The following is a 17116-nucleotide window of genomic DNA, read 5'->3' as shown; positions in this document are numbered from 1 at the left end:
GCTTAAACTTGAATCGGACTGCACTCAGTGATATGTGAGAAGTTTGCCCCTGTTCATTAGTGGAATGTTCATGGGCAAAATTTGCAATTTGCAATCCGATTTGGACAGGTATTGCAATAATTTGGTCATATGTTAGCCGGTTCACACGAAAATTGACACAAAGGATTCCCCTATGACTCCCGGTATTACTATTAAATATAATAGAAATCGGTTCAGATTTACATATAGCTCCTATATATATTTTCGTCCGATTTTGAATAATACTTAATAACTTAGTAATTTATTAATCGATCTTCACAAAATTTGGCACGAAGGTTTCTCTTCTGATGACTGATATATTTCATAGAGATTTGTTCAGTTTTAGATATAGCTCCCATATATATGCATCTCCCGATTCTCACTTTTAAAGCCATGCTAACCCATTTATCAATCGATCTTCTCAAAAATTTGCACGATTTACTCTATGGCTCCTACAGTACGTACGGATTTCTACATATCAAATTTAACCAAATTTTATATTCGAAGACTTTGCTTGGATATCCAATGTGGTGTAGAGTAGCAAAAGGGCCGCTTCGCCCGACTTAAGCTTACTTGTTATTTTTATACCCACCACCGAAGGATGGGGGTATATTCATTTTGTCATTCCGTTTGCAACACATCGAAATATCCATTTCCGACCCTATAAAGTATATATATTCTTGATCAGCGTAAAAATCTAAGACGATCTAGACATGTCCGTCCGTCTGTCTGTTGAAATCACGCTACAGTCTTCAAAAATAGAGATATTGAGCTGAAATTTTGCACTGATTCTTTTTTTGTCCATAAGCAGGTTAAGTTCGAAGATGGGCTATATCGGATTATATCTTGATATAGCCCCCATATAGACCGATCCTCCGATTTAGGGTCTTAGGCCCATAAAAGCTGCATTTATTATCCGATTTCGCTGAAATTTGGGACAGTGAGTTGTCTTAGGCCCTTCGACTTTCTTCGTAAATTGGCCCAGATCGGTCCAGATTTGGATATAGCTGCCATATAGACCGATCCTCCGATTTAGGGTCTTAGGCCCACAAAAGCCACATTTATTATCCGATTTTGATGAAATTCGGGACAGTGAATTGTGTAAGGCCCATCGACATCCTTCGTTAATTTGGCTCAGATCGGTCCAGATTTGGATATAGCTGCCTTATAGATCGATCCTCCGATTTATGGTGTAAGGCCCATAAAAGCCACATTCATTATCCGATTTTGCTGAAATTTGGGACAGTGAGTTGTGTTAGGCCCTTTGACACAGTTTTTCAATTTGGTCCAGATCGGTTCAGATTTGGATATAGCTGCCGTATAGACCGATTTCTTGATTTATGGTTTTGGGCCCATAAAATCTCATTCATTGTCCGATGTCGCCGAAATTTGGGACAGTGAGTTAAGTTAAGCCCCTTGACATACTTCTGCAATATCGCACAGATCGGTCAAGATTTGGATATAGCTGCCATATAGACCGATATCTAGGTTTTAGGTTTTGGGGTCATAAAAGACGCATTTATTGTCCGATGTCGCTGAAATTTGAGACAGGGAGTTTGGTTAGGCTCTTCGACGTCCTTCTTCAATTTTGCCCAGATCGGTCCAGATTTGAATATAGCTGCCATATAGACCGATCTCACGATTGAAGGTTTAGGGCCCATAAAAGAGGCATTTATTGTCCGATTTCGACGAAATTTGGGACAGTGAGTTGTGTTAGGCCCTTTGACACAGTTTTTCAATTTGGTCCAGATCGGTTCAGATTTGGATATAGCTGCCGTATAGACCGATTTCTTGATTTATGGTTTTGGGCCCATAAAATCTCATTCATTGTCCGATGTCGCCGAAATTTGGGACAGTGAGTTAAGTTAAGCCCCTTGACATACTTCTGCAATATCGCACAGATCGGTCAAGATTTGGATATAGCTGCCATATAGACCGATATCTAGGTTTTAGGTTTTGGGGCCATAAAAGACGCATTTATTGTCCGATGTCGCTGAAATTTGAGACAGGGAGTTTGGTTAGGCTCTTCGACGTCCTTCTTCAATTTTGCCCAGATCGGTCCAGATTTGAATATAGCTGCCATATAGACCGATCTCACGATTGAAGGTTTAGGGCCCATAAAAGAGGCATTTATTGTCCGATTTCGCCGAAATTTGGGACAGTGCTTCGACATGTTTATGCAACTTGGCCCAAATCGGTCCCGATTTGGATACAGCTGCCATGTAGACCGATATCTCGATTTAAAGTCTTGGCCCTATAAAAGGCGCATTTATAATCCGATTTCACTGAAATTTGACACAGTGACTTATATTCGGCTTTTCGACATCCGTGTCGTATATAGTTCAGATCGGTATGAGGTATATGAGTATAAGGTATGAAATTTTCACCGAATTTTGATGAAAGGTGGTTTACATATATACCCGAGGTGGTGGGTATCCAAAGTTCGGCCCGGCCGAACTTAACGCCTTTTTACTTGTTTCAAAGGATCTTATCCACCACGTAATGTTTAGAAATATGCTATTGTTTTGTCCATAATTAGTACTTGGTAATCGACTTTTGGTCGATGGAGTAGGTGATCAACACCCAATACAGCTGTTGAAGCCAAAATAACAAATTTAATTTGTTGTTTCTATTGGTTAAGGTCGAATCAAAATTGTAATTTTGTGAATAGGAAACTTGTTACGACACTGGTGAAAAGAGATGATATTATGAAGCTGATCCAGTACATAGGCAGTAAAGTCTGACTCGTATAGTTCAAACTAACACTCTCGCATACTGCAACGTACATTGATCCCACAATAACCCTGCATATGTTTTAATTAAAAATTTCACAATGTAAATGATTTTGATTTGAACCTAACATCTTGATTAAAATGGTGAAAGCTCTTCACCTTTTTATACTCAACCTCATCCAAGTTGCCAAAACTTGATTGAAGTTTTGCAAACGGGATTATCATAAATTGCAAAGATCCATGAAATGGGCATTCTTTCATATTAACCGCTTCATTTAATCTGCATTTACGTATAATCTAAACTTCCGTAATAACTTCCTGCAGGTTTGTAATTACCAGCCATGAGCAAAGGTACTAATACAGCATTAACATTATGGTTTTGCTAGCCTTTATGCGGAAATCACCTTTGTTTATTGGTAACAACTCCTTGTAATGACGTTGTTCTCTCTCTCTCACTCTGTCTCTCTCTCACTCCAAAAGTGGTATGGTTTCAACTTGGGTAATTATGTTCATATAAGCTTAATAAATAGTATCCTAAATAAACCTCCTCATCTCGCTGGAAGCATATAAAAAGAGATGTTTAGCTTTTTATGGCATTGGGATGAATTAAGGAACACCTTCATATAATTACGTATGTACATTTGTAAGGTTTGGAGTGCACGTTAGAGGGAAGGTATGCGATGCGTGTGTGTGTGTGCGACTATATATGTGCGGGGAGTACAACTCAACTCATCATAAATAATAAATAAACATGACATAAAACAACAACTTTCATCGCTTACACACACATGCATACAATCTGTTAAAACAAATATATTTTTATACCCTCCACCATAAGAAGGGGGGTATACTAATTTCGTCATTATGTTTGTAACTACTCGAAATATTCGTCTGAGACCCCATAAAGTATATATATTTTTGATCTTCGCGACATTTTATGTCAATCTAGCCATGTCCGTCCGTCTGTCCGTCTGTCTGTCGAAAGCACGCTAACATCCGAAGGAGTAAAGCTAGCCGCTTGAAATTTTGCACAAATACTTCTTATTAGTGTAGGTCGGTTGGTATTGTAAATGGGCCATATCAGTCCATGTTTTGATATAGCTGCCATATAAACCGATCTTGGGTCTTGACTTCTTGAGCCTCAAGAGTGCGCAATTCTTATCCGATTGGAATGAAATTTTGCACGACGTGTTTTGTTATGATATCCAATAACTGTGCCAAGTATGGTTCAAATCGGTCCATGTTTTGATATAGCTGCCATATAAACCGATCTTGGGTCTTGACTTCTTGAGCCTCTAGAGGGCGCAATTCTTATTCGATTTGTCTTAAATTATGTACTACGGATCTTCTCATGACCGTCAACATACGTGTTTATTATGATCTGAATCGGTCTATAGCCCGATACAGCTCCCATATAAATCGATCTCTCTATTTTACTTCTTGAGCCCCCAAAGGGCGCAATTCTTATTCGAATTTTACACAGGTCTCCAACATGTAATAATATAATAATAGCAGAGCAAATCTTTTCTTTTATCCTTTTTTGCCTAAGAAGAGATGCCGGGAGAAGAACTCGGCAAATGCGATCCATGGTGGAGGGTATGTAAGATTCGGCCCGGCCGAACTTAGCACGCTTTTACTTGTTTTAAATAAAAAGTGCGACCAGTATGCCACTAACGACAGGAACACAAAGAGGAAATCATGTTTTAATGCCACAATGTAAAAAGAGGGAGGTGGTAGTTGGTTCTTACTCATTGTTTTTTGGATGCTGATTCAACCTTTCTTTTTTGAGTGTTAATACTAATATGTATGTCTTCTTCAACTTGTTCTTAGCTCTGTTTATTTATAACGGTATGCGTGTGCGTATATTAAACATGCACATGCATACATATTTTTGACACATACACAGTTATTTTTGTGTTATTTATTTACAACAACAATACTTTTAATTTACAGCTGAGCGAATTGGGACGACCATTCACTGGTGGCTCATGGTGTGGGAAAGCCACAGGACCGCAGTTATATTTCAGCGAAACATCAACAGTGACAGCTTCGGTTAAGGTAAGTACTACAACAGCAACAAATTTGTGCATTAAATTATGCGGAAATCACACTGTGTCGACCCCACATTTGTGAAACAGAACATGTGGATCTGAGATAATGAAGATGCATTGAATGGCAAGCGAAAGGGTATTTTACATTTGTGTATCTTTGGTAGACAGTGGGTCAAATATTAAAAAAATTCTTAATATGCCCTATACTTCCGAGGTGGGTTTAAAATGTAGACATAAAACTTAAGGAGAGTGTAGTGTATTTCGAAATATTCACCTCCTCTGTAGTGGACTTCGGTAGCAAACGGTTGTAATATGATTGCTTTTCCTTTAATATGTTTTTGTTATAATCCGATTTGGATTAAACTTGGCATATATGTTAAAGGCCATAACAGAAGAAGGCTTAAGAAGTCATATCGGTTGATCGGTATAAAAGGGAGCTCTACCCAAATATAAACCGATAAGGCCCATGTTCAATCCCCAATGACCTAAAACAAAAAAAAAGTATCGTTGAAAATTTTGAAGCCAACTGCTGCATTCTTTTATGATGCATTCATTAGTAGTTTTTCGTTGGATTGACTCCATTGACTACCATTATCCTCTCAGGAGGACGTTTTGCTACAGACAAGTCAACTAACATATATTCTCGAAAAATCTTGTTTGTACTTTTTAGCACTACAATTAACTAGTTGCGAAGAGAAAATAATTTTAATAATTTTTTTAAAAATCTTATATTGTCTAAATCGGGAAACTGCTGCGTTAGATTTGAGTCCCATATTATTCTGATCGTTACGTTTGTAAGGACCTCCAGATACATAATACTTAAATTAACCCCATGAAAAAATCAATCACAATTGTTCATAAATCAAAAACAGTTCTGAACGAAATTTCCGAAGCTGTCCCCAGCGTTAACACTGTAACATTTTATTTGTTGAAGACTTCAAAAAGTTTTTGAGTGCTGATTATAATCGATGGTGAATTTACAAGACACCTATGCACATACAATATTTTAAGAGTCATTTAAACTCATACATAGATACACATTTTGTTGTGGTGAGGTTCATAGTGTTCAGAAAATTATCCCCTTTAGTTGTCAATATTTTTAACAACGCCTGTTTATGATAACGAAACCATTGGTGCATGATTTTGTAGCGTTAATATTGTGCCAGTGATCGTTTTTCAATCTCAAAGTTCTTTCAGCAGCCTATAAATCGATATCCCAATTACACTTTTTATACCCGCCACCGTAGGATAGGGTCAATCCCTTTGTAACACCACGAAATATTGATATACGTTCTATAGAGTAAATATAGTCTTGATCGTCTTGGCGTATTCAGTACAGCGGTGTCCGTCCATTGGTTCATGGAAATTGCGAAAGCGACCTAACGAATAAAGATATCGTCTTGAAATTTTGTATAGAGAAATCTTATTGATGTAGGTTGTTGGAGATCGTAAAAGGGCCACATTGGTTCGGATTATAAAGCTGTCGATTAAATTTCTTGTGCCCCTAGAAACCTCAATTGTTATTCGACTAAACATGGAAAGTTTGTTTATTTATAAACTGATATAGCGCTCGCGATTTGACATCTTAGGCCTCTGGAAGGCACAATTATGGTCTGACTTGATTGAAATTTTGCACATGGTGTTTTATTGTGACTTTCCATGGTATTGTCCAAATCGGTCATAACTGGATATAGCTCCATTATAAATAAATTCATATATGTCTCCCACAGTCCCTAGAAACTTCAATTTTGTCTGAATTGGCAGGACGCAAAGTACAGGCACGCCCTTCAACTTTCTCCATTTGTGGAACTTTTTGGCAGAATCCATGGTGATGGTTACCCGAGTTTCGGCCCAGCTGATCTTAGCACGTTGTTACTTGTTGAACCCATACCAGCTATATTTAAATATTGTCCGATCTATACCAGGAAGGTATATATCATTGCCAACTTTCCCATCATTCTACGTTTGCCCACTTTGTTTAACCTCCATTTACTTCCATACCTATTTAACCTGGCAGCTACTACTCTCGATTGACAATATTGTCGACACAGGCGAGTAGTTTATGCTTAGTTGCATTTTTTGAAAGAATATATTGTAATATGTCCGATTCAAGGTAAGGGACATCCTTTTATAGCCGAGTCCGAATGGCGCGCCGCATTGGGACACGTCTTTTGTGAGAAGCTTTTACATGGTATTGAACCTCACGAATGTCGCGGAAAGAAGGGGGGATAACTACCGACACAATCAGCCATGCCAAACTGTTTGAGGACGTCGCCAGTACATCCCTCCAGCCAGGCCTGAAACCGTGGGTCGCGAATTATATCTGTGGTCGCCAGTCATTGGTGTAATTTAGGGAGAAGTCGAAACACCGGAGACTGAAACAGGGAGTTTCTAAAGCGGGTGATATATTCTTCACTTTTCTACCTCTACCTATCCTCCATTCCACCCCTTCTAGACGACATAAGGATCGTATTATATGCGGATGATTGTACGATCATGGCATCAGGCCCTCCACCCTTTGACGACATCTTCGACAGGTTAATCTGTAGATATCTTCCACCTGATCTTCAGCCACTTTGGTCACTACAACTACAGGTCACTTGTCGTCGGTTCTTGGTTGGCTAACAAAGAAACCTTGTTGATCACGTACAAAGTAATTGACCGGTATGTGTAAGTTATGCAGCAACAGTGTGGTCTCGTCAGCTATGTAACACGCTGTGGAATAATATTTAGATCTGTGGGAATGCCGCTCTTCGAACTGACATTGGTTGTCTCCTTAGTTCCCACGTGGACCACCTCCATCAGGAGACAGAGATCCTACCTCTGCGAAGACATAATTACATGGTATCCAGTATTTTATAGGCTGTTATCGTAGAATGGATGGCCCCATGTGAATAGGTTCCCACCGCCCAGAAGCTTTGTTGATCTACATGATCTAGAGAGATGTTCAGCGCTAAAGTGAGAACGTTTAGATAAAGCGGCATATCAAGCTGGTCTAAACAATATTCATGCAGACACGGCATCAGATGCGGTGAATAGCTACCGGGTGGATGTAGTCCTTGGAGAATGACCGCCTCCCATTGCACAAGAAGAAATTGACCTCCCCCTCCAAACCAGAGAAGTTCTGCCCAAGTACGATCTGGTAAATGCAGCCTGCAGGACAAGGATTGATTGCAATGTGGAGGATATGTGTCCTGATTGTAAACTGGGACCACACGAAACATGTCACCTGTTTAACTACCAAGCCAGACACACGAGACCTAAACCCTCTGAACGCACCCACTCCGGTCGCAGAGATCCTAGAATCAAGCAGACGAAAGATAGATCAACACATACTGCTACAACAATAACAACATAACCACCGTTGAAAATTTTTTCTGATGCTCCTTTCACGCTCCGAACCCAAGCGTTCAGCATCACAGACGGACGTGCTAACCTCTGCGCTACGGTAGCCTCCGTATACTCCTGCAAAATGTTTAAGAGATCACACGATAGGCAATCATATGATAGGCTATCAAATAATAGGCTATCACATGATAGGCTATCACATGATATGCTATCACATGATAGACCATCAGATAATTATCTATCACATGATAGGCTATCTGAAACCTCGTTAGGTATTGAGCGGTTCGGAGACGCTCTATCCATCGATCTTTCTTTGTTGTGTCTTTTGCAGGATTTGGCGTAGTGATAACATTTGATTTATAGTTTATAGACCAGGTCTAAATCCGCCTTACGAAGGACAGCCGAAAGTATTTTTTTATGCTAAAGAAGGGATATTCGGCAAATAGCGTTTTGTCTCTTGTTTACGAGACATAGTATGTTGAGGTTCTAATATCTTGTATACATTCTTCTATCCAGATTTCGCGGCGGAGCTAATGCATACGTCTGATCAACGTTTAGTGCCTTTTTGTTATTCTGCTGGGTTACTACACCGCCAATGAGGATTGGTTCTTTGATATCTTCGTCGCCACCACTATCGAATATCAACACCTGGAAAATTTTTTTTCCATATCCTTTATATCCAATATACACTATATGTTGTTATTGTTGTGGCTGTGTGTTGTACACTATATGTATCTATGTTATACCGGATTACTTTCTTTGCCTCTGTCATTTTATCGATTTGATGTTTAATTCTTTGGTAGTATTTGCTTCAATTGCCTCACACGCATTCTTCTATTATTCCCTTCTTCCTGTGGAACGGACGTTTCTCCTCTCTCCTTTACTCTCCCGATACCTCTCCGTCGCCTGGAGCTTTGCTACTGACGCCAGGCATTGTATCCCGCATTCTTGGCTTCAGTAGCGTTTAGACAGTGTCTAATAGTCACTTTTGGTCGTAACATGGATGTCTATGGCAGATGGGTTTCAGTACCCCAGTACATATTTTGCAGGATTTTTCATGGAGTGAGTAATGGTTTACAAATAGGCCGCTATATCCTCAGGACTAGAAGTTGTCTGCTTCAGAAATTAGTTTAGTCAAATGGAATACTGCGTCCCCATTGGTTACATTTGCAGCCTTTCCAAGTCAAGATTCTGTGCAGGGTTAGAACTTTTGCTACACCAGTTAATGATTGAATTCGATGTTTGCCCCACTGATCGATTTCGTTTCTGGTTTCCCATAAGAGTTTCTCCAGCTCTTCCGATTGTTTCAAAGTACCAACGTCCTATATGGATGCTCATTACCATTTTCTAAAGCACTTGACTAACGCGATCCATTTGTAACTTTACATAACATTTGGCTGAAGCAAAATTTCATATGCTTCAATGTCCTCCTTTCATGTCTGGCCAAAATTTTGTACAAAAACTTATTAATGTTGTGACTTTTAGCATTCATGCCAAGAGAGGATTGAATCTTTCAATAATCTCATATTTGCGAGGTCTCCGTGATATGCAATTTTTATCCGATATGATTAAGATTTTGCATGTTGAATTTTGGTTTGACATCCAATATTGTTGCCAAGCCGTCTATAGTCTGGTACAGCTCCCACATAAATCAATTTTCGGATTTTTATTCTCCTCTATGTGAACTTCTTCTTATGTCTTCCAATTATTCATCTGGAATTTTTGCTTATAAATTAAAATCGTTCATATAACTTGGCAAATAGGACGTTTTGTGGAAGGCATACAATATTTGCCCAGCCGAACCATACAGGCTTTTACTTCTAATAAAATGATTACTTAACATACTGTTCTCAACCTTAAGAGGGTATCCTCATTGGCAGTTTGTGGATGTTGTCTACTCAATACATTCATGGTTTTTTAATATCTCTGTTCCCCGCCATTCACCACCCACAGACGCACGCACGAACCCTTATATTCTTTTTTCCATCGTGTACAAGTACCAGAAGATGGCTATGTGTGAATGGGATGTCATTATAATAGGACTCATGGTCATCACGCTACCTCACCATAGTTGTAAATAATCATTTATGCATGGGGTTGGTTTTTTTTTGTCATGTGGTCTACAATGGGGCATTGGTTACTCTACTGATACACCGAACTTCGGACTCAGTGAGAGTGACATTTACATAGTCCAGGTTCATTGATTGTTAATTTGCGGTATCCTATGCCTGTAGTCCATCCATAGCTGTGACTGATGGACACATTCCATGACCAGCAGAGATATTCAGCATTCAAGGAACAAGTAAAGGCAGGATGACTACAAATTTATTGGTTGATCTTAAGTGCAAGAAATTCGATGAATATTTCTTTGATTATTGAATTGAAGTAAATTTCCAACAAGATTGTTGCTTCCTTCCAAAAACATTTAAATTCAATTCACATTCCCCTACTGTGAATAATTCTTCGTGTCCAATAAAGATGAAGTGTGTTATCACATCCTCAAAAAGGCAATTGTCCATGGAGCCAATAAAGTGCTCGTCATGAGGAGGTGGTCCCAAATGTGAAGCGAAAGATATTCCCGGCACTTTTATGTGCAGTCATTTTCACCTCGTTTAGTGCCTGGCAGTCAGGCAAACAGGTAAGGCTCCACTTTACTCGTTTTAATTACTGACAAACACGATGTCATAAATAAACCTATCATTCACATAGCTGAGTTGCAAAATTATTCTTTCGCATGTAAGCGACACATTCCATTGGATGTCTAGTACTTAATTAGGAAAAAAATGTGAGGAATTTTTATGAGTTGCAACACGAATAAGGCGGCACACTGAATAGAATATTTGAGTGTTGCTTATATGCTAACACTTGTTTTCAATTACCAATGGAAAGTCATCTGAAATTCCAAAAATAATTTCAAAGATCAGGATGAAACGAGGTAGTCAAATGACAATACAGTCTCACCGAAATTATTTTACCATGAGTGATATGTATAGCGACCGACACGGGAAAGCTGCTCATGAAAGTTCTTTGGTGTGGTATTCTTTGGTCTCTAGCCGGATAACATCCTGCAATGGAATCTCAATGAGGTTTTAAGGCCAAACAATTAAAAAGGCGTTAAGTTCGGCCGGGCCGAACTTTGGATACCCATCACCTCGGGTATATATGTAAACCATATTTCATCGAAATCCGGTGTAAATTGCATACCTTATGTCCCACAGCAGTTATATCGAAATATGTTCCGATTTGGACCAAATACTAATCGGTACAAGTCATTGTTCAATTGTGTACAACAAATTATTAGTCTTTTTAGAACCTATAACTAACAAGTAAATGCGTGCTAAGTTCGGCCGGGCCGAATCTTTTATACCCTCCACCATGGATCGCATTTGTCGAGTTCTTTTCCCGGCATCTCTTCTTAGGCAAAAAAAGGATATAAGAAAAGATTTGCTCTGCTATTAGAGCGATATTAAGATATGGTCCGGTTTGGACCACAATTAAATTATATGTTGAAGACCTGTGTAAAATGTCAGCCAATTCGAAAATGAATTGCGCCCTTTGGGGACCCAAGAAGTGAAATATGGAAATCGATTTATATGGGAGCTGTGTCGGGCTATAGACCGATTCAGACCATAATAAACACATATGTTGATGGTCATGAGAGAATCCGTCGTACAGGCAAAACGGATAATAAATACGACCTCTAGAGGCGCAAGAAGTCAAGATCCCAGATCGATTTATATGGCAGCCATATCAATTTATGAACCGATTTGAACCTTATTTGACGCAATTGTTGAAAGTAACAATAAAATACGTCTTGCAAAATTTCAGCCAAATCGGATAGGAATTGCGCCCTCTAGAAGCTCAAGAAGTCAAGTCCCCAGAACTGTTTATATGACAGTTATATCAGGTTATGAACCGATTTGAACCATACTTGGCACAGTTGTTGGATATCGTAAAAAAATACTACTTGAAAAATTTCATTAAAATCAGATAAGAATTGCGACCTCTAGAGGCGCAAGAAGTCAAGATCCCAGATCGATTTATACCGCAGCTATATCAGGTTACGAACCGATTTGAACCTTATTTGACACAATTGTTGAAAGTAAGAATAAAATATGTCTTGCAAAATTTCAGCCAAATCGGATAGGAATTGCGCCCTCTAGAAGCTCAAGAAGTCAAGTCCCCAGAACTGTTTATATGACAGCTATATCAGGTTATGAACCGATTTGAACCATACTTGGCACAGTTATTGGATATTATAACAAAACACGTCGTGCGAAATTTCATCCCAATCGGATAAGAACTGCGCAATCTAGAGGCTCAAGAAGTCAAGACCCAAGATCGGTTTATATGGCAGCTATATCAAAACATGGACCGATATGGCTCATTTACAATACCAAGTGACCTACGCTAATAAGATATATTTGTGTAAAATTTCAAGCGGCTAGCTTTACTCCTTCGGAAGTTAGCGGAAGACAGACGGACGGACATGGCTAGATCGACATAAAATGTCGCGACGATCAAGAATATATATACTTTATGGGGTCTCAGACGAATATTTCGTGTAGTTACAAACAGAATGACGAAATTAGTATACCACCCATCCTATGGTGGAGGGTATACAAATAAACCGATATGAACCATATGCGACACCGATATCGGAAAGCCTAACACAACGAACTGTCCCAAATCTCGGCGAAACTGGACAATAAATGCGCCTTTTATGGGGCCAAAACCTTAAATCGAGAGATCGGTCCATATGGCAACTATATCCAAATCTGCACCGATCTGGGCCAAATTGACGAAGGATGTCGGACAACTCACGAGCCCAAATTTCAGCAAAATCCGATCATAAATGTGGCTTTTATGGGCCTAAGACCCTAAATCGGAGGATCGGTCTATATGGCAGCTATATCCAAATCTGGACTGATCTTTGCTAAACTAACGAAGGAAGTCGAAGGGACTAACACAACCCAGTGTTCCAAATTTCCGCAAAATCGGATAATAAATGCAGCTTTTATGGGCCTAAGATCCAATATAGCCCATCTTCGAACTTAACCTGCTTATGGACAAAAAAAAAAAAAGAATCTGTGCAAAGTTTCAGCTCAATAGCTCTATTTTTAAAGACTGTAGCGTGAATTCAACAGACAGACGGACGAACATGTCTACTTCGTCTTAGATTTTTACGGTGAGCAAAAATATATATACTTTATAGGGTCGGAAATGGATATTTCAATGTGTTGCAAATGGAATGACAAAATGAAGATTACCCCATCCTTCGGTGGTGGGTATAAAAACGAGAGCGCAAGCAGACAAACCTAACGAAAGGCATGTCGCTTGTGGTGCAGGTATCACTACCTATATACAAAACTGCATTGGCAGTATCAGCCGATGACTGATCACGGTTGTGAGGACAAATAAGTTCGGCGAATAGTGTATGTGCGTTGCTTTGGGCTTTGATGGATAAGTTAGATTTGTATAAGGGAAGTACAATATTACTTGCCTTCTGTTGCGCTTGTGGAGCAATGCGGCTCTAGACCTGGTACATCCACTACAGACCAGATATTCATATCTTGCCAAATCCTGAAGAAGACTCGAGAAGGATAGGTCAACACTTACCATCCTTGCAAAATTAATAAGACTCAATCTATATATTTCATCAAGATAACATAGAAAATGGACCTATTACGAATCTAAGACTTTTATTCCGGAGGAATCAGGCTATATAAAAGTTAAATAAGCCTTTTTTGACCCAAGACCTAACATAGTGAAAGTGGTCTATATGCAAGCTTCCAACGTATTATACACACATAGAAAATAAGACGACCAGAGCGGCAAAATGCAGCTATTGGAAAATTTTCTGAGAATGGTTCTAAACAAAAGTTTATAACCAAAAGTTTTTCTCAAAAATCCTTCGAACTTAGAGCAGATGTGAGTAAGAGCAGAGAAAACGGATGACATGATGCGGCTTTTAATGGCAACACATTTTTGCCTGATACGACGGAACACACGAAAATGCCGGAACGGAAACAATGAGGTTGATTGACGGCTTACCTTTATAGGAACTATATTAAATCAAGCAATGAGGAGCATTGGAATGTTTCAGAAGGAGGCCATAATTTGGACTCACATCTTGCCACTTTATTCAAAGCCTACCTAGGACTTTGCCTAGGACAGATCAGCACAGGGTGGAGCCGGTCCATAGAGACACTTACCAAATGCTAAGAAACGGATGGATATAGTCTGAGTTACCTTCAAAGGATCCTCATTGAAGAGAAATTTGGTATCCGAATAAGCTATGCAGAGAGGTATCCGAATAAGCTATGCAGAGAGGTTGAACGGTTTTGGAAGTAGCAAACGACTGGATAATGTAAATATCGGAGGTTTCAATAAGAGCGCTACAAACGTTTTTTAAATAAAACAAAAACGGTTGGAAATATCAATAAAATTCTTTATATGTGTGGAAGAACTTTCAATGCCACCATGTATGGAAATTAAATTCTTTCGCATACTGCTGCAAAAATGCATTCGACATTTGAACGAAGCTCATCAATCGTCGCTGGCTTGTTGGCATAGACCAAAGACTTGACGTAGCTCTATAGAAAATAGTCTAACGGCGTCAAAACGCACGACCGAGGCGATCAATCGATTGGACCATTTCATGAGATAACACCTTCTCCAAAATTGGTTTCCAATAAATTGATTCTGACATTCGCTGTGTGGCTTGTCCTCCATGTCCATATCATCCAATTGGGACCAAAAATATTCTGTTATCATTAAACGGTAGCGATTATCGTTCACGGTAACGTGCCAGTCTTGATCATCACGGAAGAAGTACGACCAATGACGCCCCAGCCAATAAACGCACCATCAGGAGACAAAGATCCTACCAGTGCGAAGACATAACTACTGCGATAACAGCCCATAAGGTATTGCTGTCCAAGCAATACCTTTTGGGCTGTTATCGCAGAGACCATCCAAATCATCCTCTTGTGGATAGATATCCACCGCCCAGAAGCTTTAAGATAGATCTACACGATCTAGAGCGTGAGGTTCAGCGCTACAAAAGAGAACCTCTAGATCAAGCGGCATATCAAGCGGGTCTAAACAACATTCATGCAGACACGGTAGCAAATGCGGTAATTAGCTACCGGGTGATTGTAATCCTTGGAGAACGACCGCCACCCATTGCACCCGAAGAAGGCGACCTCCCCCGGCAAACCAGAGTGGTTCTGGCTCAATTACGTTCCGGCAGATGCAGCAGCCTCAATTCCCACAGAGCTTGGATTGATGCCGACGTGCAAGATGTATGTCCCGATTGTAACCAGGGACCGCACGATACACGCCACCTGTTTAACTGCCCGGCCAGACCCACTCGACTCAGACCCAGATCCCTGTGGACGCACCCTATCTTAGTCGGAGAATTCCTGGGTCTTGACACTCAACAGAATCAAGCAGACGAAAGATATAACACAATAAACTGTTACAACAACAACAACCAAACCGTAATTTTTTCGGCATGCAATGATGACTCATGGAGTACGTGTGGATTGCTGTTTGACCAATAGCGCATATTTTATTATTGACTTCCAATTCAGCCAGAAATGAGCCTCATAGTTGAAAATGATCTTTCGATGAAAACGATGAGGCCACTCATTGACTCCGAATTTCGGTAGTTAATTTTAATAATTTCGACTCTTTGTTGGAACGTATATCTTTCCATCGTGAAATGGCAAACTTACTGAAGAGAAATTTCAAAGAGAGTCATAAAACATGGCGTTGTTTGCTGTCCCTATCAGTCCACTTTTGTAGCATCTCTGAAAAAAAAACCCTATATATATATGGATCTGAATGTTAATTCCAAGAAGACTAAAATATGAAATTTTTTGTACTCCCCGTTTTAACACCTTAAAACATTGTTCAAAGACCCTAAAGACTAAAGCTGGCCAAAAGAAATTTTACACACCTTCTTCTAACTTATGTATTTCGGTTGGGATTTTAAATGAACCAAATCGGTCCTTGTTTTGTTAAAACAGCTCCCATAGAAACCGATTTCCTGATTGGACTTCTCGAAACACTGATGATCGGAATTTTTATCTGATTTGGATGATATTTACACGATAACTTCTCCTGTACTAAGTATGGCTTAAATCGGCCCATAACCTGATATACTAATGCCAAATTTCCCGTAAACACTCCATTAAGGACAGGGGATATTATGAGTGCAGTCCGATTAAAGTTTAAAGCTAAGGGGCTTCCTTTTTTATGCCGAGTCCGAATGGCATGCCGCATAGCGACACCACTTGATAGAGAAGTTTTAACATGACAGAATACCTCACAAATGTAGGCAGCATTACTAAGGCGATAACCACCGCTGAAAAACTTTTCTGATGTTCGGCGTCATAGGCAGACATGCTAACCTCTGCTCCAAGGTGCCCTACAAACCTGATATAGCTCCCTTATAAACATCTTGACTCAAGATTCTTGGGCATCTACAGGGATAATATTTTATCTCTTATATATAAAACAATCCATGGTGATTTCTTGTTATGACCTCTCGTTATCCTTTTTATACCCTCCACAACAGGATGGGGGTATACAAATTTCGGTTGTTGTAGGTCGGTTGGGATTGTAAATGGGCCAAATCGGTCCATGACTTGATATAGCTGCTATATAAACCGGTCTTGGGTGTTGACTTCTTGAGCTTCTAGAGGGCGCAATTCTTATTCAATTTGGCTGAAATTTAGCGCGTGGTGTTTTTGTGACTTCCAACAATTGTGTTAAGTATGGTTAAAATCGATTGAAAATCTGATAAAGCTGCTATGTAGAGCAATTTCCCGATTTGACTTTGTGTGCCTCTATACGGCGCAAATGTTATCCAACTTGGCTGAAATTTGTTGGTATGACTTCTGGAGGGCGCAATTGTTACTCAATTTGCCTGAATTTTTGGAGGTGGTTATTTTAAAT

The 17116-nt window shown here is 39.6% G+C and overlaps 1 protein-coding gene across 1 annotated transcript in view; it reads left to right on the top strand.

Moving 5' to 3' along the window:
* LOC131994281 (uncharacterized) overlaps window positions 1–17116 on the top strand; it is a gene marked incomplete in the record, with an annotated part of 1369549 nt that overhangs the window by 737437 nt on the left and 614996 nt on the right. Inside the window, 1 exon segment of the mRNA XM_059360990.1 lies at window positions 4704–4808. Coding sequence (XP_059216973.1) covers window positions 4704–4808 — 105 coding nt within the window.

This window comes from Stomoxys calcitrans, chromosome 1, assembly GCF_963082655.1.
Source record: "Stomoxys calcitrans chromosome 1, idStoCalc2.1, whole genome shotgun sequence".
NCBI classification, from domain to species: domain Eukaryota; kingdom Metazoa; phylum Arthropoda; class Insecta; order Diptera; family Muscidae; genus Stomoxys; species Stomoxys calcitrans.
Note: the sequence above shows the minus strand (reverse complement) of the source record. Positions and strands in the feature narration are given on the sequence as shown.